At 36.4% G+C, this 27192-nt stretch overlaps 1 protein-coding gene, 1 non-coding gene and 1 pseudogene across 2 annotated transcripts in view; 2 read left to right on the forward strand and 1 right to left on the reverse strand.

Annotated features, from left to right (window-relative positions):
* TANC2 (tetratricopeptide repeat, ankyrin repeat and coiled-coil containing 2) overlaps positions 1 to 27192 on the reverse strand; it is a 371592-nt gene that overhangs the window by 169677 nt on the left and 174723 nt on the right. The window contains exon 5 of the mRNA XM_047081653.1: positions 8993 to 9103. Within this exon, the coding sequence (XP_046937609.1) occupies positions 8993 to 9103 (111 nt within the window). The remainder of the gene's footprint in view (positions 1 to 8992; positions 9104 to 27192) is intronic.
* LOC124513091 (60S acidic ribosomal protein P1-like) lies at positions 15633 to 16526 on the forward strand (annotated as a pseudogene).
* LOC124513714 (U6 spliceosomal RNA) lies at positions 21540 to 21647 on the forward strand. Its single transcript, XR_006962526.1, has one exon. It is a non-coding gene; the product is annotated as a U6 spliceosomal RNA (small nuclear RNA).

Genomic DNA, 27192 nt, shown 5'->3' on the forward strand with positions numbered 1-27192 from the left:
ATTAGAATTTTTTGGGGGTGCACATCACAAGAATTTAATACTTTCTTCAGTTGTTTGAATGTGGTATTTTCTTTTCATCTCCCTGAGAAATTGAAGAACGAGGGGTCAGGAATCCAGCCTTACTGGTGGTACTGAAGCTATGTGTTTGCAGTAGCTGCCCTTTCTTCAAGGACTCGTCTGTCTAATGCCAAAAGATATGCTTATAGCACAAATTGTTCCTTACATCATTCTAATGGTTTCCAAATAATCTGCTGAATGTTTTGGGTGGTGTGTACGTGTTATCTGACACAGGAGCTCTTAGGAGAATTTGTGTATGTTTCATATACTCCTGATTTTCTGTCCTTGATATCTACTATTACTTATCTCTAGTATTTGCCTCTACTTTTTATTCTGGTATTTTCCTTGTTTGCAAAATGTCCCAATTTTTAGTAGTTGCTATCATTTTATAGTTGACCATTGGTTCATTTAGTATTTGTTGAGTTTTAGATAGCAGTTATTGGTCTGAGCACTAGGGATACAGTGATGAAAAAAGTGGACAAGTCCCACATCCATAGATCTTGTAATTTAGCGTCATGCATGTAGCATAAACTAACATCTCAGTTCCCTGGATTACAATTCAGGAAATCCTGTTCTAAGTAAGGATATCTGTTCTCATATAGTAAATATAGCTTAAGATGGTAAGTGGATATAGTAATTTTCTATAAGGTATATGATTTGTGCATGCTTTTTAAGCACAAATATGTTTAAATACTGGCCACGTATTGGTGAGAAGTAATGTTATACTTTGAAAAAATTTTTTGAATAGTGGTCGGAAAGAAAGGAACAGTTCAAAGGGGGTGGTAAGTTATCTTTGTTCTTTATTCCTTCTTTCTATGTTGATCAAGAAAAACAAATCAGTACTAAGAGATAAATCAGCAAATGTTAGCTGTAGCATCAGAATCTTTTTTTTATTAAAAAAATTTTTTTAACATTTATTTTATTTTTGAGAGAGCAAGACAGAGCGCAAGCAGGGGAGGGGCAGAGAGAGACACAGGATCCGAAGCAGGCTCCAGGCTCTGAGCTGTCAGCACAGAGCCCAGTGTGGGGCTTGAACTCATGAACCGTGAGATAATGACCTGAGCTGAAGTCAGCACATGACCTAGGTGCCCCAGCATCAAAATCTTCATATGGCACTACGAGACAGATTTTTCTAAGCCCAAGCCTCATGAAAGTGGCATAAATTACTTTCACTGAATACACTTTTCTATAAAAGTCAAAATCCATTACAGTAAACTTAAAGATATAAGAGCATTGGTTATAAACTGCTTAATAGTGCAGATTAGTAATTTATAATCTGTAAATAATCTGTATAGATAAAGCAAGGGAAAGACCTGTAGATAGTTATAAGAAGGACAGCAGAGAGTTTCTGAATATTAAAAGGGTAGGATACCAGGAATATATGGAATTTTTCTATTGGAATGCGAAGCTGAGAAAGATTTATGCTTCCAGACCATGGAATGGCACATATAAAATATGTAGGGGGGAAAAAAACAAGAAAAATTTGTTGCTTGATTTGAACAGCTTTCCTCAAAATTCCAACTTACTCCCTTAAGTACAGATTGGACCTAGTGACTTGCTTCTAGCAAACAGAATATGGCAAAAAGTGATAGGATGTCACTTTTTTTCAAGTTTTATTTATTTAAGTAATCTCTACATCCATGTGGGGCTTGAGCTCACGACCCAGAAGTCAAAAGTCATGTGCTTTTCCAAGTGAGCCAGCCAGAAGCTCCATCACTTTTGAGATCATACTCTAAAAGCTCGTCCCTTTCATTTTGCTTGCACTTACTCTGCCTTTTGCTTGCTTGCTCTCATGAAGCAAGCTGCCATGTTGTAAGGTGTCCTATGGAGAATCCACATGGAAAGGAACTGAAGGCGGCCTTTTGCTAAAAGTCAGTGAGGAACTGAGACCCTCAGTTCAACAGCCCACAGGAAACCGAATCCTTCCAATAATCATATATATATAAACTCAAAAGAGGATCCTTCCTCTGTTGAGCCTTGAGATGATTATAGCTCAGGCTGTCAACTTGACTGCAGCTTGTGAGTGACCCTGAGCCACAGAGAAGCTAGATTCCTGACCCATGGAAACTGTGAGATGGTAAACGCTGTTCTTTTAAGCTACTAAGTTTTATGGTAATTTGTTATACAGCAATAGATAACTAATACAAGGATCTATTCTCAAGGGTTCTTAATGAAAATAAATAGACTTTAACCAACACTTCCCATAAGTCTCATAAGCACAAATATTGTAACACATCACTTCTAGATAAGGAAAAACACATGGACATTGGGCTGCAGGAACTTATATGCAGCTTAGGAAAATAAAACATAAAAACCAACTTTATTTTCAGAAGTAAGTTTATAATACTATATACATGTGACAGAGAAGTTATTAGTCCTAACAACTGATGTTCCAGAAGCTGAGCTAAGTAAATTATGTATATTATCTTATTTAATCATCACAAACACCCTATGGAGTAGGCAATATTACTATCTTCATTTTACAAATGAGGAACCAGAGGATTAGGAAGATTAAGTAATAAAAGTTACACAGCTAATATGTGGCACAGCTAGAACTGAATCCAAGCTTGTCTGATCCCAGGGCCTGGGCTATTTACCACAGTGAAAAACCGCCTCCATTAAAAAACACCAAAACCCAAAACCCATACAACTTAGCATCTATGCATATACAATAGATTGCTTGTAAAAACAACCAATGAGTACAGGGTATAGCTGTAATTTTATCTTCTTTGCAAAGTACTCTAAAAAGGCTGATAGCCTTATCCACAGCATTCTTAGATAAAAAGTCATTAAAGATTCCAAAAAATTATAATAATTGTAGCTAAGATTTATATAGCACTATGGACCACATGCATAATTGTTTTGATTATTTCACATATTTTAATCTATACATCTTTGCAGCATTCCTATGGTGTAGGTAATATTATAATCTCCATTTTACAGATAAGGAAATTAACTATACTTATGGGTAAGTAATTTGCTCAAGTTCACACAAACAGTAAGTGACAGAGTTAATATGTGAACACAGCTGCTCTGGCTCTAGGGTCTGTAGTCTACACTAGTGCATTTTACTCTAAACAAGTGCATTTTACTGCCTCAAAACCGTAAGCTGAAATAGTTTTCAGTTAATAGAAAAACTGTCCTTTTGGATATCTAACTTATGGATCTAATCACCACATTTACAGGCTAAGTCTTTAGAATCTGTGATGCAAAACACCTTGAGAAAAGTTAATTTAAAAGTTAGTGGGATGAGACTACTCTTCTTTTAAACAATGATAAAATGTAAGTCAGGAAAACACCTAAAAGCGATCAAAGTGAAACACTTTATTCAACAAAGCATCTGTCCATTGAAATGACTTTCTAACATGTTAAGAACTTATTACTGGATAAGGAAGTGTGGGGAAGAAAAGCTTTTCATATTCATATTCTAGTTCTTTGGCATGCTTATTTTCATAACCAGTAATCAGGCATTGTCCCTCTTACTTAAAATACACCGTAATGTGTTCAGTTTCTCTCTCTGCTTCTGAGCTCTACTTTCTGTACTGACTTTCACATTGTGATTTGGGCAGTGCTGTGTTTCAGTTATTCCTTTCAGTCCATTTACAAGTCTGTCCACTGTCCAGATTTTAGCTTTTTCTTTTCTTTTTTTTTTTTTTGGTTCTAATAGTTGTGCCATTAACAGCCTCTGTTTCATTTCAACCTTTAAACAGTAATTCTTTTTTCCTTTTTTTTTTTTTTTTTTAACATGGGTAACGTATGTGTCTCAGACTACGTTGGGAGTCTGTTATAGAAAGAAGCACATATGTACATTATAGAATAGTATTGTGTATAATAAGGAGTTTAGAGACCCCCCCTAAAGCTCACCAATTTAATTCAGATTAAAAACCCTGCTTTATACTTATTGTATTTACAACAGAGTAGACAAAGGGAATATAAACAAAACATAACAGAAGATGTGAATTACAAGACAAAAGCTTCTGGTCTCTATATGCCAATGAAAAATCCTATTAGAAGGTTTTAATATGCAATCTTAAGTATAAAATTCAAAGCAAAACAAATGAAGCATGCCTAACTAACAAAGATTTGATAATGTTTTCAGAAAAAAAAGGAAAGAAGATAAAACAAATCATCAAGGTTCAAGGAATTATTCACTTTATAGAAAACATTTATCTATAGTGGCTTGTACTTGTGTGACAGAATGTACACTGCTGCTAAGAAATCCAAAGGAAAAATCCTTTACACATTAAAAAACATGTAATATGAATATGTGCCAAATAACTACCATAAAACGCTCTTCCATTCTTGAGTTTCAAATACATCCTAATTTTATTGTCGCCTTAAATAACACTGTCCTTTGAAGGACAGTGCCATTTTAAAAGAGATTGAAAAGGATGTCTTATAAAAAGATTAATCTCAAATGTCTCTGAGAATATTCAGTGTGGACAAAAGCCTGCCTGTTTTCAGAACACTAGTCTGTACTTTGGCCCTTAACCCTGCACATGTAGTCAAAAGTCCTATAAAACCGTTGACTTGTTCTGCCATGTGTGTCAAGGGTCTACGGTTGAAATGACGCATTATTATAATGTACAATATGAAAACTTAAGAAATGAAGATATAAATGAAGAGTATCACCATCCTTTAGTGACATCTGATTACCAAAAAATTTCAATACAAATTTGTTTTGCAGAAATTTTAGAAAGTGAACGAAGTGTAATGATATTAATGGATAATAATAATAGGGAAGGTGCTCTTATTTATTTTGCCTGAACCAAGCATTTGGCATATATACTAATTTTACTTAAAATTAACAACCCTAAGAGATAGACCTAGCATAAAAAGGCCTATTTTTACCACAAGTTTATAGACAAAGAATTCAAGGTTATGAAAGTTACACAGAGTTACTGCTAGAAGGTAACAGAGTCAGAAATTAAACCAGATCTAATTCTAGAACTTGAGCTCTCATTCCTAACATACGCTTCCCAAGAACAAAACTTAAAACCACCTACAATCCCACCAACCACATATACCCACTGCTAACACGAGCATTATCTCACCAATCCCACTCTCTCCTGACTTTCCAACCAAATCTTGATTCCCTTGCTCTTTAGGCAACCCATGTTTTCCCTATGAATGTATATATTCAAGTATCTATACAAATACATATTTGTTAAGTTACAGAAAAACATCATGGTATATACAATGTTACTGTGACAAGAAACTGAGGCACCAAGACATTATATGACATGTTCAGGATCATATGACTAGCAGGGGAGAAGTCAGAACTGAAACACATACATTTAACTAAAGATGATCCTAAATCTTTACATCTTTTCCCCCCGATTATTCAGAAAACACTTTAACATCCTGTGGTATACTTCAGGATTATCACTATAATAATAAAAAAAATTAGTTAACATTTATGAGCATTTTACTATGAACCAAGCTTTCTGCTAAGTGTTTTATATTTATTAATCTGATTTAAGATTATTTTTTTTTTTAATTTTTTTTTTTCAACGTTTATTTATTTTTGTGACAGAGAGAGACAGAGCATGAACGGGGGAGGGGCAGAGAGAGAGGGAGACACAGAATCGGAAACAAGCTCCAGGCTATGAGCCATCAGCAGAGCCTGACGCGGGGCTCGAACTCCCGGACCGCGAGATCGTGACCTGGCTGAAGTCGGACGCTTAACCGACTGCGCCACCCAGGCGCCCCAAATCTGATTTAAGATTATTACTCCCATTTTTACAGATGAGGAAACTGAAGGTCAGAAAAGGTTAAGAGTCTTTTCTAAAACCACACAGCTAATGAACAGTGCCATAAGCAGGAAAGTTAGAGTGTAGGATGAATCTGTTCTTTTACCTTGGGAATTGTTTTTATTAAAATCACTGATATAAGTTGGTTACCCTAAAAACAGACTACAGCTCAGCTTCATAGTTAAAAACTGAATTTTCTGCTTTTTAATTTAAGGATAGTTAAGGGGTATCTATGGAATTTAAACAGTAATAGAATTATGGGCAATCAATTTCTGGGCCACAATGTGTCCACTTGAAGAGTTCAACAATAAATTCTGCTTCTGACCCTATACAAACCACTTAAATTCTCTAGGTCTTAGTTTCCGCACTGTAAGACGATTATCAAGCACAGTTCACTTACCATCCGCTACACTCTGGTAGGTCAGTTATGTAACACCATCAATCATGTCCATGGTTTCAAGTAAAGAACCAAAACATACTGTTTACTTGTGTTTTTCTCACATTTTCTGCATACAACAAATCTGATTTTGAGGAACAGTAAAACTTAAGTTAGGTATTTTAGAATCTAATGAAATGTAGACTGAATTCCTTAATTTATTAAACAAATATTCTGGGTTGACAGCTATGTCCCAGTGTAGCTTTCCCTGGACTTTACAGACCGAATATCTAGCTCTGGTTTGATCCACAATTTCCTTTGTGGAATCAACGTTAAAAACTATGTGTAAGTACACAGGTACAAAAGGACAAACCAAGAGACATATCCCTTTCTTAGACACAAAAGCTTTATTCTTCCAACCTAAAATACAGGCATCAAAAGGCTGGAGTTTAGATAATACAGAAACGACATCCCGAATAATGCCTCAGAGGTCAACAGCAGAGGGAACCCTACAGACTTCCAGCACTATTCACTGGACTGCTTGTAAGCAGCCTGCAGCAGTCCTGTGACCAGCTGCTCCTCCAAGTGTGCAAGTTGCACCGGCAGCTTCAGCAGCACCTGGGAATTCTTGAGCCAAGCAAATCCTCAACCCAACCCAGGGTTACTGAATCAGAAATTCTGACGGTGGGCCCAGAAATCTGCATTTAAACAAGCCTTCCTGGTAATTCAAAAGCATGCTAAAATCGGAAAACCACTGCTGGAGAACCTCTGGTTTATGACTGTTGTGTCTGTGAGATACACTGTTTTCCTAAATTTGTATGTGATCATGAATAAAGCAGATGGACAAGAAGAACAATAGATTTAACTGCATGATACAAATATAAGTATACAATAAAATATCTCTGTTCTGTTAACATATCCTATGTAAGAGAAATTAAAAAAGAATGGATTATTTGTTTGCTTTGTGAGTATACTGGATTCATCTGGTTATTGTGAAGTATTGGTACATGAAGAAGGTAATAGCTTCAACTCCCAGGTCACTAATCTTATCTCAGTAGAAACTTATTTTCAGAGAGTTTAATAACTTTATTATAAAAGAGTAAAAGAGTAAGAAGTTTCTGTGCTTTAAACCTTTCAGATAAGAAATGGAGAGAATGAGGAGCATGGCATTTAACATTTTGGCACATGTTTTAGTTTCTTCCCGGCTTTCTGAAAATCTAAACTGAAGTTTAGTTTGGTTCAATTCCAATTCAGCAAAGATTCCTATTTGTGGGAAACATACATAAATAATAACGTGGATAAGATTTTTCATAGTGATTCAGCACTGGCATTGCCACAAACAGCAACTACCTTGCCTTCTGCCGATAATAGCTACATTAGATTAAAGATGTCAGATAGGCAATCAGGAAGTGAAAGATTAGTCTCCCTGACATTCTGACTTGCAAATCTGGAAAAGAAAAGGCCTCTGACGGTTTCTCTGCCAAAACTCAAGGCAGGGATAGGGAATTAGTACACTTATTTAGTTTATTATACTAAAATTTGCATGAAGAAATGCAAAGCACACTATTCCACTGCCCAGGCAGTGTGACAGTACCTCAAAACATGAAAAAGATTCTTTTGACAATGTGCTACCGTGCCATTTAAAGAGCTATTCTGTTCCTTTTAGAAACAGAAAAGCTGGTTCCTAATATATAACCATGCTTGTTTTAAAAACAGTCCTCTACAACAGTGGATGAAGTCCAGGATTCTGCAGCCTCAAAGTAAAATCCCCAAGGTGTTTCAATATTTAAAACTGATTCATACAATCAATTTCTCTGATTAAGTTTGGCCCAGGTTTTCGCCTAGTCTTTTTTTTTTTTTTTGAAACATGTCTCATCTGACTTCAGAGCTCTATTATCCTGACATTTCAGATTAGAGCTATTGACACATTCCCTAGAACTAAAAATTATTTTATTCTGCTGACCCCTAATGCTGTAAATATGTAGTGGTTTCATTCTCTGTGGTTTAGCATCAATTTTAATGAGCAGGAATAAACAAAAGACCTAAAACCAAGTCTTCTAAGGCCCTCTACTAAAGCTCTGGTCTGTATCCTCAACTAGATCTTTGAACATTTCTGACACATCTCTATAGACTCACTGTAGAGTGAGTGTAAAGGATGTTGCCAGGCAACTCATCTTGGTTTGTAAGAATCTAGGCATTGATAATGACTCTGTCTCAGCCTGGCTCCCACAAGAGAAGGGTTTTAGTGAACTCCCACACGTGCTCACAGCCCACAGGCCATTCATGAGAAGAGGTATTTCCAAAAGTGAATGTCCAGGAGTCCAAATTGGGAACCTATAAGGTTTCTTTTCTAATTTAAGTTTAATGTTTCCAACATCACAACTACTTTTTGTAATTGTCCAGAAATCCAATAGGGATTAGAAAAAGTGGGTCATAGATAAAGGGCTAGTGTTAAATGAACCTTTTTATTCATATCTTTAATATTCTTGTTTGCACATGGCCAAAGCGGTATTTCTTCAGGTATCTCAAATCACAAAAATCACCCTGAAAACTATCTACCAAAATTATTTTAATTCCTTTGAAAATTATCCTTGAAATGGTTTTCCACACTTAACTCATTATTTTATCAATATTCAAAAAGGATATTCAGTAAAAACTATGTTCTAATGTGGAAAATATGCGATCAGTTGCAAAAGGGGTTACGGATACGTTTTTATGAATAATATACATGCTAAACACTGCCCTGCTGGACGGGCCTGCTCCGAACCTCCCTCTGTCAAAGCAGACACTTCGCATGCGTGCTTACCAGGACAGTATGCATCCACGTCCAGTTTCTGAGCTGAAGCGAGGGTTGGTGAGCCAAGCTCGGATTCTGGAATTCGTGGGCTCTCAACAAACTTTGCCTTCCTCAGAGGGGCTAAGGACAAAAAAAGAGAGAGAGAGGGAGAGGGAAAAAGGAGAAAGAGAGAGGAAAGAAAACAGAAAGTAAGGAAGAAAGAAAAAGAAAAGAGAAACAGGGAAAGAGAAGGGAAAGAGAGAAACACAGAGGGGTCATGAGTAAGGGGAACAGCAGGCAACAGATGGAAGCACTTAAATGAACGACACACTCTGTCAGACTCAGATCAGGTTACCCTAGTTTTTTGTGCCAGAAAAAAAAATTAACTGCATTCTTCATAGAGGAGATGGGTCTTGTTAAGAAGTCACTGCAAACTGGAAGAGCTAAAATCTAATATTCAAAACCGTGAGCCTCAGTTGTAACTATCTATTACCTTTAGCTACTTTCTCTCTATAAAGCAGAGCTTTTTATTTTCCTTTGCCATTGAATACAAGTATTAACTGAGGAAAGTATAGGGCTAAGTTTTAAAATTTGTTTATAATAATTGTAATCAAAGGTTTTCTTTATTCAGAAATAACTACTATAACAGTTGTGATAAATACCGTAACTAGGATTAATCCACTTAGCTTAAAAGGAAATCAATCACCTGACTGCTCAGCTTTTAAGGTAAAAAGTCAAAACTGCCAGTGGACTGAGGTATCATCTAGGCCATGCCAGTCTGACACTGGATGCTACAGGTAAAGTAATGTGATTTAGTTACACATATAATCACAAGGTCTTCCCCTGGATTAGTAATATTCTATGCCATGGAATCCATTCATTCTTATAAAGAATGAAATAAAAAGCATACTTCACAAATGGGAAGTTTTACTTATTAAAGGCTTGTATAAATTCTATTTATTGATTTTTGGGGGAAGAGTTTAGGAACACTAGTGATATACATTTAAATAATCACTTTAATACATTAAAAGTTACAATTATGAAGATTAGTTTGGTACTCTCAAACTGAGTTCCATTAAATAAAGTACAACAGGGTGAAAGTGCTTAGCATAACACTGGCTCAAAAGTATCAGTTGAATCTGAAATTGAGTTGTATGTGTTTTATTTATGTCATAACTATAGGTGTCCAAGACATGTGAGTGCTTAAGATCACATTACTTTTTTCAAAAGTTTCTGCATGTTCTTCAAAATCCTCATCCATTACTGATCCACAGAGGATTCTAAGTTATTCCTAAGAGACCCTGTAAAAAGTAATATAAAACTTTGTCATTATACTGGCCAGAATTCTTTTCTATTTTCTCTGGAGGATAAAAATAATGAAGTATTAATAAAACACAGAAAGTACTTTTGAAATGTGCCAATACTCAAAACCTACAGGCAACTAAATCACATTTTAAATCTTAAGATATGTATGTATATTTTAAGTGTATGTTAAAAAACAAAGTAAATCTTGTTACTGTCTCCATAGCAACAAGAGCTAAGGGTGCTAACAGTATGGTTCTCTGCCAAAAGCAAGCTTTAGAATAGCAGAGCTCTCACCTCTGCTAAAACTGTAATAATTGAGCCTATTTTTAACAGTCACTATCGCAAATGAAGATCTCAAGTGATTTATATATGCAGATCTGCAGGCTACTAATAGCCACTAGAGTCTCTTTCATTATAATCTCACCAACCAATTCAAAAATAATGAAACATTTTATTTATCCAGTATTGATGTGTATAGAAGAAATTACTATAATTTAATTCTAAAAGCTATTAAGTCCTTTACTAGAATTTTATTATTTTATTTTATCATAGCAGCAGAATACTATTTTACCTGCTGAGTTCTGACAAAGACAGCATTGGTCCCTGCTCAAGGGATACTATATATCTAAAAATCTTAATAACATTTTTTATAATTAAAATAGTAGACAGACAGAAATTAGCAACTTAAGGTAGATATGTAAGGAAGAAACTGAAGGATGGCAGGAGCAATGTATAAGGGGGGGTATGAGGAATGTATAAGAATTATGAGGTGGAGTCAAGGGATTAAAGCAGCATCCTAGAGATCTGTGAAGCTCAATGCCAGGGTCACGTCTCGATTTTCCCTTCTCAGGAATTCCAACCGAGGTTACCTTTACAGCTCATAGACGGCATTTGATTCTTCTTTCCTACCTACATACCTATTGTCATCCATGGGATACTATACATGTGTAATAATGACTTTACATGATTTTTTAAGGTAGATTATAATGTTGCTCTCATCCAAATTATAAAAAAGCTAGTGCTATCTGCAAGTTACTCAAACACAGGAGGTACAATATAGGTATGACACATTGTCCATAGCCTTAATACTACTCAGTGGAGAACATAAAAGGTCAGGTTGGAAGACTGGACACAATATTTTGCTCAGAAGCCTAGAATTTTAATATATTTCATCATAAAAAAATAACATATAAGATGAATTCAGCTGGGTACACAAATTCTGTGTCAAAAGGGTTTACCAGATAGTTTTTTAAAAAGTGGCTGAAATGAGATGGGTAGGAGGATTCTAATACCAAACCAGGTATTCTACTGTGACAGAACATGGTAGTATAGTAGTGAGGGGTTGGGTAGCATAGGAGTTAAGGTCTGGGCCCTAAAACCAGAAAGCTTAAGTTGGATTCCATCTCTTCTACTTTTTCCTAGCTGAGAATGTTTCTCTAAGTTTCCTATCAGTTATTTGGACTTAATAACATTACCTACATGTACCATGGGGGAATTGTAAGGAGTATACTAATCAATTAAAATAAATGCTCATGGGGCACTTTGGTGGCTCAGTCAGTTAAGTATTTGACTCCTGATTTCGGCTCAGGTCATGATCACACGGTTCGTGAGTTTGAGCCCCAAGCTGGGCTCTGCAGAGAGCGCAGAGAAAAAAAAAATTAATTAAATAAAATGCTCAGAACAATGTGAGCACATAATAAATCCTCTGTAAACGCTAGCTGTTTTTGCTGTTGTCATCATCACCACCATCACACATTCAGCATGATTTGGAAAGTCTGAATTGCGTGTGTATTGGGAGCGGGGTTAAAACAAAGACCTCTAAGGTGTCATAGGGGAATGACAAGAACAGTGATATCACCAACTTTTTTTTTTTAATTGAGAAGGAAATAATATTGAAGAAAACATGTTATAACTTAGAAGGTGGCAGACTACCCAAACCAAAAAGGCTTAGGTTAGACAATGAGAAGTATGTGTGTAAAAAAAAAAGAAAATTACATAGTATGATTTATATCACTGGTTCTCAAAATGTGCTGACTGGCAGCAGAGCATTATTTGGGAATTTGTTAAAAATAGAAATGATCGGACCCCACCTCAGATCAGCTGAATCAGAAACTGCGGAAGTTGGGGCCCAGCACTCTGTGTTTAGCCAGCCCTCCAATGATTCTGATACACGCTAAAGTTTGTGAATACTGGATTAAAGAAAAGTATCTATAAATACCTCATCATAGCAGATCAGTAAAGGGGCTTTCCTAAGAAAAAAGCTGTAATAAGATATAAATCAAAGCCTCATCTCTAGGAGTATTAATGTATATGGTACAAGTTAAGGTTTTATATTTTTTTTCCAGTCACTATTTTAGCAGTATAACTGTTGTGTTATGTTTTGTTTATTTTTTAAAGAGTCCCAAGTTATAAGTATCCATCATGTGGGGCCTATTTTGGAGAGGGAGAGCAGTATTTTCTATACTAATTCTCCCAAGATCCCTTGGGGAGGAGACAAAGGGGTGGGCAATAAACACAATCAGATATATCACACAGGAGTGTTAATGGTGAAAGAGAAAAATCTGCCTCTGTTGGTGCCTCTGTAAACTGGAACGTTGTAGACAATGTTGCAGCACACCTAATCCAAGCAGGTATAAAGGCATTAAAATAAGGATTTTAAGTAACTGAATAACTACTAAAGTATTTGTCTTCGATGAAGTTTTCAAAGCAGATGGGAATTTTTAGGAAGGAACTGGCACCAGACTCAAATAGTTATGGGAGATAGGTCTGCAGGGAGACCAAATCAAAGCTAGGATCAGGAAAATGAGAACTGAAGGATACATTTAAGATGAGAACAAACATAAAGTACCAAGAAACTGTTTCCACAAAGTTGGTTTTACGATAAAAAGCATATTCAGTAAAATTAATCTAAGACAAATTAATTGTCAAATGTGAGAGCACAGCAAAAAGATTATAGCTATAAGGGAGAAAAAGAAATACAAGGCATCAAGTCAGAGAGGAATAAGTAAAATTATCTCTGTTTGCAGATGACATTCCTTAAATGAAGATGAAGATTCTACAATAAAACTAATAAAACAAACTGAGCAAAATTGCAAGGTCAATACATAAAAATATACTAACGATGAGCAATCCCAGAATGAAATTAAGAAAACAATTTAAAATAGCAACAAAAAGAATACTTAGGAATAAACTTAATCAAGGAAGCTTAAGACTTGTACACTGAAAAACTACAAACTGTTGCTGAAATTAAAGCCACACATAAAGGGAAAGACATTTCTTGTTTATGGATTCAAAGACGAGTACTGTCAAAATGGCAATACTTCTCAAAGTGATCTATAGATTCAATGCAATCCTAATAAAAGTCCCAATGACATTTTTTGCAGAAATAGAAAAATTCATACTAAAATTCATATAGAATCTCCAGGAAACCTGAATAGCCAACCCAATCTTAAAAAGAACAAAGTTGGAGGTCTTATACCTCATTATTTCAAAATTTACTATAAAGCGTACTATCACCAGAACGTGTGGTACTGTGCCATAAAGACAGAAATAAACCTCATGGTCAAATGATTTTACAAAGATACCAAGACCATTTTATGGGGAAAGGATAGTCTTTTCAATAAATGGTTTTGGGAAACTGGGTATTTACATGCAAAAGGATTAAGTTGGATCCATATCTACCCCCTATTAAAAAATTAACTCAAAATGGATCAAATACCTAAATGTAAGAATTAAAATTCTAAAACTCTTAGAGGAAAACACAGGAGTAAAATGTTTGAACTGTAGAACTATTAAGGAAGTTAGAGAAAAACAGTGGAAAATTGACCTGGAAAGGGAAAACTGTATTTCAAACAGTTTTTAACAAAGCTTTCACAGGCAGAATCTTACATGAATGTTTGTAACATTTTACCTCCTAAACATTTATTAGAAAATAAAGCTTTAGGTACCATGAATTTCCTGAAGTGGAAGCCTGGGGCGGGGAGAGAAGAAGGAGAGATACTATTTGTGACACTCTTTATTTCCTCCTCCTTAACCCCCACTCAATGCTGGGTTTAATTAATTACTGTTCATGATTGTGCTTAAATGACACAAGCAACACCTTGAAGAAAAGAGGATGCCAAATTTTAGGATGCTAAAATTTATATAACAGTTTATTTTATACCTTTATTCACATTTTTACCTAATCTCATTCAAATTTCATGATTTTTCTATGAGGAAAACATTAACTCTGTTGTAGATGGGAAAATAGAAACCACAAGATCTCTTACCCAAGATCACAGTATTTAAGTGGTAGATTACAAAACCATATCCAGGTCTTTTGATTTAGAATTTTATAGTTTCATTAACAATATTGTTCTTCAAGGTATGGAACTCATTTTAGCGGGAGATTATTTTAAATGATCTATAAAATTGGCAGTAAATAGCAGTGAATTACACAGTATGGTGGGCTGTCCTAGTGCCTACCAACATCCTAGTTTCTATTCTCTTCTAGGCACAGAGGTGACTGCAATTGCCAGCTCCTGTGAAGTTTAGGACTATGTGACTGGTTCTGGCTTATGAAATGAGAACACAGGTGACATAGGCCCTGCATGATATAGTCTGTCTCCTCCTCTGACATAAAAATCAGAGAAGTCTTCTGTTGAGATGGTACAGATACAAGATTGAAGCAGCTTGAATTGCTGGGTCACTATATAAAGAACAGCTGTCCTGGAGAGTTGCCCAGGCTTGCTGGGTAAACTAGAAATAGACCTTCATTGTGTTAAATACTGAGATTTTTAAGGGTGATGTTATGACAGCACTGTCTAGCTTATTCTGACTAATGAAATCGTGATAATGTTATTCCTTTTTTCAATTATGTTTCCATCCTTCTAAATAGGTCCAGAAGAAAATTTTAATACACTAATACTAGCTAATCCTCCTTGTTTTGGGGTTTTTTTCTTCGTTTTTTTTTTTGTTTTTGTTTTTGTTTTTTTTAAGTAGGCACCACAGCCAGCATAGAGCCCAGCATAGGGCTTGAACTCATGCCTCTGAGATCAAGACGTGAGCTCAAATCAAGAGTCAGATGGTTAATTGACTGAGCCACCCATGTGCCCCAGCTAATTCCCCTTTTTAAGAAGGAGGGAAAAGATTTCAGTATCACTGCCATTTGTAGGTAAAGTGTTTAGCTAGAATTAATGTTCTGGTTAATATTATAATTACAGCATGTGATACTGACTTTCCAGTTTGACTAATAACATATAGTTTCTTTTAAAGTAAGTTTATCTAAATAAAAGCATGGAGTTCAAAAATATTAGGTAAAAAAGTCTGGTTGTAAGTATGGCAAAAATCATGAAGAAACTATGCCAATGAATAAAACTTGAGAAACATGCACTGTACTAAACTGCATCTCAACTGGGTAACTAATTTAAGTCTCTATTTTCCTTCCATTCTGTGTTGAGATGGGAGTGGTATATAATCACACTATAAATGCAGTTGCATTTAAATTGGTATCCAATATGAAGGAATAGAGCTGATGAAATATTTTTAGGTAACAAGCACAAGTTACTTTAGTCATAATTGAGATATTGGTTAGGCATTAAAGATAATAAGAGACTCAGGAGATAACCGTTATAAATGGTGAAAATAAGCTAAAAAAAGACTTCTCATATGAATAGATTTATGGTCATTTGGGTAATCTAGTTATTTGATTAGATAATCAGAGCAGTCTCCTCTTAACATTTTTTTTTTTTTTTTTTTTGCCATCTTTTCAGGAGGGCCAATCCAGTTCTATATACTTGTAACAGCCACTGATGGCATGGTCAGAAGTCAAAAGTGGGAAAAAGGCCTTCCTCAGCTGCCACTAAGGTGCTCAATCCTTTGAGGAAGCTAAGGCCAAGGTGAAGTTAGGACCTCACTTCAACGAGCAACTAGCACCATGCCTGACAGCATCCGCCCATCATTTGCTTGCACCATGGCCTCTGCCTTGGGAGCTCACCTGCATCTACTTGGCCCTCATCCTGCATGACGATGAGGTGAAGGTCAGGGATGGTAGTAAGATCAAGGCCCTCATTAAAACAGCTGGTGTAAAGGCTGAACCTTTCTAGCCAGGCTTTTTTACAAACTCCCTGGTCAACATCAACACTGGGAGCCTCATCTGCACCAGCAGGAGGTCCTGTCCCCTCCACCACAGCTGCCCTAGCTGAGAAGATGAAAAGTGAAAGTGAAGAAAGAAGAATCTGAGGAGTCTGATGATGACGTGCGCTTTGGTCTTTTTGACTAATCCCTCCTTTGTAACATATTCAATAAAAAGCTAAACTCAAAAAAAAAAAAAAAAAAAAAAGAGAAGGTGGGGAAAAAGGCACAGAGCGCATCAGTTATACATAGTACACAACCTCCAAAGAACCTACGTGCAGGGTATTGTGGTATCCTTAAACAAGTGTGGTATGTCAATACAGAAAAGCTTTATTACTCTGTTAAACTGACAGTAAATCAAGAGGTCGTGCTTACATGTGATGGGTGCTTAGTAGGTTCTAACAGTCATAGTTTCTAAATTGTGTACCACACTTCCAAGTATGTGAAGGGTGTCTCATCATGCTCATTCATCAAACATGGCACAGAAAGAAAACCTTGAACAACATTTGCCCCTGATTATTTAGAAAAGAGAAAAGGAAAGGTGGAAAAGATGGAGAAGGGGAGAAAGTATTTTATTTCAGGGAGATGGAAGAAAGGATACAGATTGATAGGGAGATCGAGATAGGATCTAAGAGTATATAGATTAAAGCAGCCCTTCCAATGGTTCAAGCACAAGAGCCAGCAACAGAACCAAAAGGAAGAGAGCAGTGTTTTCGTCTTAATGAACTGGTGTACACAACACACTGGTTGAGAAAGACCCAAGTCTCTCAACTCACTTACGTATTTGTGAAAACCGTCCTCTCCCATACATACATCACACAGTCACAGTACAATCATGTTTCCTCCTTATACAGGGTAGGCCAAGAACTAAAATCTCAGTGGCTTAATACAACACGATAGAGTTCTCACTCAATATGGGTGTTCAGTAGGAAGCTCCTTATCCTAAGATAAGCCTCAAGTTTTCTTGTGGGTTCTCCACATCAAGCTAAAAACCAGAGGTCAGAGGTCAAAGGGGGGAAGAATTGCATATGTGAAGGTTTTATAGCCAGCTGGAATTTGTATACATTATTTATATTCTTATTGTTCAAAATTCAGTCACATAACACACCTACCTGCACAAAAGGCTGGGCTATATAGTTTACTTGTGTGCGGAGGAAAGGGAATAAATTTTGGTGAAAACATATTATTCTTTGCTATATTCTACATCATAGCTTGGAAATTCATGAAAGATACAGAACTAATGAACAAAGCAGCAAATTCTGTGTAAATTTAGCCTTCTTTCTTTTAAATAAGCTGAACATACGTCGCCAAAAGTTAGCCTAAATCTATATATTTTTTTCATTCAAATATAATGCTTTAGATTATAGTGCCTAGAATACTGTCTGCATATGGTAGCTGGTTAATAATTATTTGCTAAATGAACAGTATACAGTAGAAAATCAAAGCAAAGGCAAGCATTACAAATACGAGTTTTAATAAAACAAATGATTTTAAAAGTGAGTTTTAAAAAGCACTCATGGATATTATAAATGTTAATTACACTATAAATCACCTGAAAGACTCAGACTTTCATAAAACAAACATATAAATCATCATCATTATAATCACACTATAATCATTTAATTTCTAGCTTTAATGACTGGTTTATTTTCCATAAAAAATATTCAACAAAATATGTTGAGAATATAGTTGTGTTAAAAGGGAAACACTAGAAGACACTTAGGCTGTGTACAAGCTCTTCCACATTCAGGGATATTTGAAGGATGCATTAACAGAGGAAGTCAATGTCAGGAAGGCTACGCAGCTGCTTTTTTTTTTCTATGTTCAACTCAGTATTAAGTTAACAATTCAAAAGGACCCCTCTGCAGAATTTTGTAGTTCCCTTCCTGCTAGCTTCCTATTCTTCAGTACTCTGTAAATTTCAGTTCCCTTGGCTTCCCCAAATTTCTGATCTGTTTCCTCAGGTCAGTAAGACTATCATTCTCTGTTTGAGTTATCCCATTTAGGATAAAAGCCAGGGTTCACCTAGTCCCCTCCACCTTCCTTTCGGGGATCACATTATCATACTGTCAACTGTCCAGTGTCTGAAAACAGCTTTTTCTAGTGGGAGGGCAAGTCCAGGACTGGTTACACCATCATAGTGGGAAGAAGAAGTATCTCATGCTGTTTTAATTTGCATTTTCCAGATGTTTATCATTCACGATGTGGCTAACAAAAGGCAGAACCTTTGTCTGTCTCATGTATGGCTGTGGTCTTAGTAATGCTTACAGTAGTGCAGGGCACAGAGCAAATACTATTATTTGTTAAATGACTTAACTAGTTATGTTTATCCATATACTTTGGAGGTACACATGATATGTGTCCTTCATCCATTTAATGCTGAAGACCTAAGAAAATAGGTGATTCTAAGCTGTATCCAAGGTAACTCAAGAGTACGTCTGAACCTCCCATCTAATTTCTATTTTTATGCAACTATGTTGTGCTACACAAAAGGATATACTAGACACACTGATATACAGACAGACCATACAAGCAATAAATATGGAGACAACATGGTGCTCCAAAGAAATGGTTACTCCAAAAATGATCACGACAACTTTTAGGACATTACTATAAGACATACTTCAACCAATTTTGAATAAATTAAATAGAAATTCTCATTTCAAGAAGAAATTGGGATTTAAGTCTTCGTTTACCCATACACATGATTAGAAAAAGGCAAATGACTGTACCTTACAACTCATGGTGTAAACATTAGCTATTTCAGTGAATGGCAAACTCAAGGTGTATGTGATAAAATAAGGCAATATGGATGTCAATTACCTATTTTAATATTTAGTAATATTGTATTTTGCATATACAAATCAATAATTTGAGTTCAGAAAAGCCTTTTAAATATGCTAACACAGGGGCACCTAGGTGGCTCAGTCGGTTGAGTGTCCGACTTCGGCTCAGGTCACGATCTCACAGTCTGTGAGTTCGAGCCCTGCGTCGAGCTCTGTGCTGACAACTCAGGGCCTGGAGCCTGCTTCAGATTCTGTGTCTCCTTCTGTCTCTGCCCCTCCCCAGCTTGCATTCTGTCTCTCTTTCTCTCAAAAATAAATAAACACTTAAAAATAAATAAATAAATAAATAAATAAATAAATAAATAAATATGCCAACACAATACTCAAATATCAGTGATACCAGATTTCATTTCTATAAATCTGAAGAAGCACTAGGTTTTTGATAATATAAAAAGGAGTTCCAAATTTCAAAATTTTGCTATGCTGGCTTATGCGTGATTACTGGTTTACTGATATAAGCAATTCTATAAAATTTTCAGGCAAACTTCTGAATTTTTTTTAAGTTTATTTATGTAAGTAATCTCTATACCCAACATGAGGCTCGAACTCACAACCCCGAGATTAAGAGCTGCATGCTCTACTAACTAAGCCTGCCAAGTGCCCCACAACCTCTGAATTTTAAAGTAGTTATGGAATATAACCATATTTAAATTTAAAATATTACACAAACATGTTTTATCATAGGAAAATTGGAAAATACAAGAAGCAAAAATAATGCAGCCAAAAATTATCAGAATCCTACTTCTGTTCAAGTTTCAAAGCAGTATGGCCTTTCCGATTATTTTATTTTATATAAAATATTAATGCTAACAAAAAACAGCTAAAAATGACTAATGACTTCTTTTTTTTAGTGTTTATTTATTTTTGACAGAGAGAGAGAGAGAGAGAGAGAGAGAGGCAGAGCATGAGCAGGGGAGGGGGCAGAGAGAGACAGAGACACAGGATCCAAAGCAGGCTCCAGGCTCTGAGCTGTCAGCACAGAGCCTGATACGGGGCTTAAACCCACCAGCCACGAGTTCATGACCCAAGCCAAAATCAGACGTTTAACCCACTGAACCGCCCAGGAGCCCCTGACTTCTCTTTTTAAAATATGGCCTTCAAAGGGCGCCTGGGTAGCTCAGTCCCTTAAGCATCCACAACTTGATTTTGGTTCAGGTAATGATCTCACAGTTTTGTGGGTTCAATCAAGCCCAGCGTTGGGCTCTACACTGGTGGCAAAGAATCTGCTTGGGATTCTCCCTCTCTTTCTGCCCCTCCCCAGTTCATGCTCTGTCTCTCTTAAAATAAGTAAATAAATAATTAATTTTAAGAAAATAAAATAAAATATGGCCTTTGAAGGGATACTTACATCCTAAGAGTGGCAAGTGAACTCACTGAGCAACATTTTACATGAACAGAGAAAGTATGATGCCTGAGAACAGCAGCATCACTAACATGAATCTGAATGTTAGCCACAGTTTTTCCCTTGTTAAATGACTCTCCTCTCCTAAAAAATGTAAAAGGTAACTAAAAATATACATATTTATATATGCAATTTATGGAATAACAGAGCAGACATGTGGTAGGACTATAAGGTATGAGGTTAGATGTAAATATTCTAAAAATTCGTAGATACGCCCTTATCTCTTCTAAATTAGAGGAAAAAATATTTTTTCTTTAGTATCTTTGAGACAGAAATATTACATCTATAATTCCTATCTTTTTACCTACGTCTATGAGAAAGTAGGGGGAAAGAAATAGTAGGATAAAGAAAAGAACACAGTGATTAAAAGAGGTCTTTCAAGTGAGACTCGCATCACACTACCTATATTATGTGGTCTTGAACAAATTATTCAACTTTTCCAAGCTTGGATTCTGCATCTTTTTTTTTAATTTTAATTTTAATTTTATTCATTTTAAAATAGGCTTCATATCCAGTGCGGAGCCCAATGCAGGGCTTGAACTCATGATCCTGAGGTGAAGACTTGAGCTGAGAGATCAAGAGTCGGATGCTTAACTGACTGAGTCACCCAGGGGCCCCAGATTCTGCATCTTTAAAGTGTGGGCCACAATCTCTTAGGAATTGTTATGAGGATTACATTTATATTTATTTTTTTAATTCATGTATTTTGAGAGAGAAAGAGAGTGAATATGAGTGGGGGAGGGGCAGAGAGAAAGAATCCCAAGCAGGCTCTGCTAGGTCAACGCAGAGCCCCACGCAGGGCTCAATCTCATGGTTTCGTGAAGTCATGACCTGAGCTGAAATCAGGAGTCAGATGCTTAACCGACTGAGCCTCCCAGGTGCCCTGAGGATTACATTTAAAGAGTAATGTGTAGTGCTCACTTTGCTAGCACATATATTAAAAACTTGGAACCATACAGAGATTAGGACGTGGCCCCTGTGCAAGGATGATACGCAAATTTGCGAAATATTACATAAAAAAAAATAAAAGAGTAATGTGTATATAAGGCTAAAATGGAAGATATTAATATTTATTATCCTTTAGAAATAGGCAGCTGAAGCATTATTATCCTTTAGAAATAGGCAGCTGAAGCGACTCAAGGACATAGACTGAGCTATCCCTGGAGATGAAACTAAAATATGGATCTTAGACTCATGGATCAACCACAATGCACACAACAGACCTTTGAACATCTCTAAACTAAGTGGTCTGTGCAATCATAATGATAATATGCCACTTAACTCTCAAGGATACTGTAAAGATTTAAATGAACTCATCTTTGTAACACAATGAGCATAGTGCCTTGCTCACAGAATGTGCTCACTACTAGATGATGATGTGGTTATTAGTATATGATGATGATGGTGATGATGTGATAGGCAATGGAGGAACATGGAGATGTACAAAGTGAATTTCAAGATGCTGACCAGAATGTTCGGCATCTAGAGGCAGTGATTTATGACATCAAACTTCAAGAAGTAATCTACTCATGTTTCTTGCCTCAGTTCTGTCTCCTTATCTCCCTGCACCCAAAAGGATAGCTCTTATTTAACAGATGAAGTTACTCTCTTTAGTGGAATATGTATTATCCCAAGAGTACTAGTACAGTTCCTCTTGTATGTATGATGTTGAAAGGTACAGTAAGTTGAAGAAGTGCTTATAGTACGAGAAACCTAGTGGTTAGTTTCTGAATGTTTTACAAACTGAATTAAAAGTATGTTGTATGACATTGGGTCCAAGATTCTGGTTTAAATTTCAAATTTAAATTCTGTTATCCTCTATTATTTTTGTCTACCAGATTCTAAGCTCCTTGAAGACAAGGACTATAGAATAGTCATCTCAGAGATGCCAGGGTGGCTCATTCAGTTGGGCAATGGATTCTTTGGTTTCAGCTCAGACCATGATCTCACGGTTTGTGAGTTTGAGTCCATGTCGGGCTCTGCACTGGCAGCGTGGAGCCTGCTTAAGAGTCTTTCTCTCTCTGCTCCTCCCCTGCTCGCTTTCTCTCTCTCTCAAAATAAATAAATAAACATTAAAAAAAGAATAATCATCTGAGAACAGTGTTTTGAGAATGACATATAATGATGTTTTCCATTTTGCACCAGTTTTCAATAATGGCTGAAAACATGCTGATTAGGTACAATAACATAAACTTCCTTGAGAAAAAATAGTTTTACATACACTTAAGAACTGACAGGAAAAATAAACTTCGATACTAAGAATGTAAATAATGGTTAACCATCATTTACTGATGGTGTGGATTTCTCCAAGGCAGACCCAAAAGGTGTTGAAAAAGAAAAGTTGGGGCACCTGGGTGGCTCAGTTGGTTTAAACATCCAACTTTTGATTTCGGCTCAGGTCATGATCTCACGATTCGTGGGTTTGGGCCCTGCATCGGGTTCTGTGAAGCCCATTTAGGATTCCCTCTCTCCCTCTCTCTCTGTCCCTTCCCTGCTCACGGGTGCACTCTCTCCCTCAAAATAAATAAATGGAAACTTAAAACAAAGAAAGAAAGAAAAGTTAACAATTGAGTAAGGAAATTAAAATCTTTTTTTTTTTCTTTTTCAAAACTTCACTAAACTGTAAAAGATCCTAGGTAGTCAAAGTGGGAGGCAGAAAACTGCTAAGATCTGCATAAACATAAAAATTATGCAGACTTCAATGAAATCCTACAAGGGCAGATTAACAAAAACTTAAGTCTCTGTCCCATGAGCAAAAAGGACTAGGAGACACTTTCAGACCTCAAGTGTGAAGACCCAACAGCTTTCTGGCTTGTTTTTGGAATGTGCAGTTGCTGCTACTGTTACAATAAAGAACTCACAACAGAGAACACTTCACCACCCACTCACCACCCACCAACCATGGGTAAAGAAACAGCATTCATCCAACCTGAGAATATCTCTCAGTAAGTCTCAGTCTCTGTAACAGGGTAAGTTGCTTTTTTCATCTCTCAGAAACCTTGAGGTCATCTGGTCATACACAAGAAGCTGTATGGAAAGATGAGTTGCTTAGTCTGATGGAAAGTAAATCATGGGTTAACTGGAGGACAGAACTATCACACCACCAGGCAAGTCACTGAGTTAGAGATCAAAGCAGAAATTTTTATTCTGACTTCCCTTAATACAAAAAGAAATAAACTGTTTGCATTACTTTTTGGTTGCACGTCAGAAGGTTATCTATAAATATGCAAAAGTAGACACTGACTTAGCTTAGAGGTCTTTCTTTTCTTAGGGGTTTTATAAGTCTCCTCCCACTCCTGGTTTTTAAACTAATAAAACATATTGTTCTATTCACCACATTACTTTAAGATTTGAAAAAAAAAAAAAAAGGCTGGCAGTTAGATGGAGGCAGAAGCAGTGTTGCTTAAGAGTCTATCCATTTTCCATACAATTTCTGTCATGTTAATAATGTACCTCACTGGATGTGTAGAAAAGAGAAAGCAGAATAACATATAAGCATGGAAGAACAAGTGTAAGGAAAAGAACACTAAAGTCAGTTTTTATAGAATTTCGTCCTAAAGCTAAATGTCAGCTCCCCAATGGATAATATTTCTATGATTAGAAACAAATAACTTGGGAAACTTTCAATATTGTGGAAGACAAAAATCTCAAAATCCTACCAGGGAGGTTCTGCTTCTGTATACCCAAGTAAGCTTCTGCTAGATGGGCCCTCTCACAGATTGACTTTAAATTCTGGACAACATACAAAAAGCAACTATCTCAAGGCCCTGGAGATTAAACATAATACAGTCTGGAAGAGAACTAACAATTGCAAAAAACAAAAAACAAAACAAACAAAAACACAACACAAAAACAAACAAAAACAGATTTGGATGAGTTTCTCTTTAAAAAATTATTTTTATTTTTATTTTTTAGCTTCTGGGTTAAAAACAGACCACAGCACTGCATGGGGTCAATAAAACTCCAATAGAAAACCAACAGTTTTTCTACTCTAAAGTATCAAAAGACAGAGCTTGTAGGAATAGCAGTCACTGAAAAGTTAGGGGAAGAGGATTTCCAGAAAAAAGAGAGAGAGAAAGAGAGAGAGAGAGTGTGCGCTATAAGGAGGCAGCCAAAATTCTGTGTGTAAACTCTGCTCAAACCTCTGGCTAATTGCTGAACCATGCATTGTATGGGACAGACTGGCTAAGAATAAAACAATTGAACTGAGCTCAACTGATGCCCAAAAGATAGAGTTTTCCATTAAATCAAACCAAGTTAATTGCTTGCTAAAAGAAAAAAAAATAGTGATGCTCTTTGAAGGAATATGACAAAATCCAGAATATCTACTAAATAAAATGTTTAGGACACAGAATTACTCATCACATGAAGAACCCGGAAAATAGGACCCATTATCAAGTGAAAAGATGGAGACCAACCCTGCAATACTCTAGATACTGTAATCAGCACATAAGAAATTTAAAGCAGCTATTATAATGATTTTCAGAGAAGTAAAGGAATATATAATCTTAATTAAAAAAAGGCAAGAAAATCTCTGATTTTACAGAAACTGTAAAAAAGAACCAAATGCAAATTCTAGAACTGAATAACATAATAGCTAAAATTAAAAGTCACGGAATAGGTCTAACAGTATTTAAATGTTTAAATATGACAATTTAAATGACAGTAAATAGTATGTACATATATGTATGTATACACACACACACACAGTATATAGTAAATTGAAAAGTTTATGGGGCGCCTGGGTGGCACAGTCGGTTAAGCGTCCGACTTCAGCCAGGTCATGATCTCGCGGTCCGTGAGTTTGAGCCCCGCGTCGGGCTCTGGGCTGATGGCTCAGAGCCTGGAGCCTGTTTCCAATTCTGTGTCTCCCTCTCTCTCTGCCCCTCCCCCGTTCATGCTCTGTCTCTCTCTGTCCCAAAAGTAAATGAACGTTGAAAAAAAAAAAAATTAAACAAACAAACAAACAAACAAACAAAGAAAAGTTTAAAATGACAGAAGAGTCAGTGAATTTGAAGATAAATGAATGAAAATTACCCAATCTGAAGACCACAGAGAACAAGGATTAAACACAAAAACCAAAACTGGGGCACCTGGGTGGCTCAGTAGGTTAAGCAACTGACTTTGGCTCAGGTCATGATCTCGCAGTTTGTGAGTTTGAGCCTCACATTGGGCTCTGTGCCTACAGTGCAGAGCCTGGAGCCTGCTTCAGATTCTGTGTTTTCCTCTCTCTCTGCCCCTCTCCTGCTCACATTCTATTTCTCTATCTCTCAAAAATAAACATTAAAAAATATTTAAAATAAAATAAAAACAAAAACAAAACAAACAAAAAACACCTCAGGACCTGTGAGGTGATATCCAAAGGTTTAACATATATGTAATTAGAGTCTCAGAAGAAGAGAGAACGAGGCAGAAAGAATTTTTCAAGAAATATTGGCTAAATATCTCATATCTGTAAAGGACAGAAAGTTTCATAATCGAGGAGTCCAGGATAAATAGAACAGAAACAAATTAGGCTCATCGTACTCAAACTGCTAAAAACCAAAGAAAAAGAGAAAATCTTGAAAGCAGCCCGAGATAAGCAAGATAGGTAGGGCAGGGGTGTTAACATATTCTTACAAAGTGGAAATCAAGTAGTGCCTTATACCTAATGGAACACGACATATAGAAATAGGGATGGCTGGGTGGCTCAGTCGGTTGAGCATCCAACTTTGACTCAGGTCATAATCTCACGTTCATGAGTTTGAGCCCTGCATCAGGCTCACTGCTATCAGCACAGAACCCACTTCGGATCCTCTGTCTCCCTCTCTCTCTGCTCCTCCCCTACTTGTGCTCTCTGTCTCCCAACATACATTTAAAAAAAAGAAATACAGAAGTAAACAATAAACCATTTATGGCTATAACCAATAAAATAAAAAACAGAGACATAGTTATGTTGGGAGGAAAGGCGGAAGCAGTGCAAATAAAGTTACTGTTTCATTAGATGTTTTAAAACTAATCAATAAATGTCAGCAGAAGCACGGTAATCTAAAGACATGGTGTTAACTACCAAAAGAAATAGCCAAAAGTGTTTAAGTGACTGTCCCCTAGAGGAGTGGAATTAGCGATGAGAAAGGGTAAGGCTAGGGACTATAGCTTTTCATTTTAAGCCTTTCTGTACACTTTGACTTTTCATTAAAACACACACACACAAACCTATTAGAGAGCAAATGCTTCTTCCATTAGAAAAATTTTAAACCATTAAGTATTTATTGGGTAACTATTTTTTTTTCCATTTTTAAAGTTTACATATTTATTTTGAAAGAGAGGACAGGGGAGGGGCAGAGAGAAAGGGACAAAGAGAATCCCAAGCAGGCTCCACACTGTCAGTGCAGAGCCCAAAGGGGGCTCAATCCCATGAACCACGAGATCATAACCTGAACCAAAATCAAGAGTTGGACGCTCAAATAACGGAGCCACTCAGTCGGCCCTTGGCTAACTTTATTTTTACTTTTTTTTACAGAGAGAGAGAGAGAGAGAGAGAGAGATTGAGATAAAGAGAGAAAGAAAGAGAGCATGAGCATGCC

The sequence above is a fragment of the Lynx rufus genome, unplaced genomic scaffold (genome assembly GCF_022079265.1).
Source record: "Lynx rufus isolate CCGP_SWC_20201006 ecotype Redwood Valley unplaced genomic scaffold, mLynRuf1.p SCAF_18, whole genome shotgun sequence".
NCBI classification, from domain to species: domain Eukaryota; kingdom Metazoa; phylum Chordata; class Mammalia; order Carnivora; family Felidae; genus Lynx; species Lynx rufus.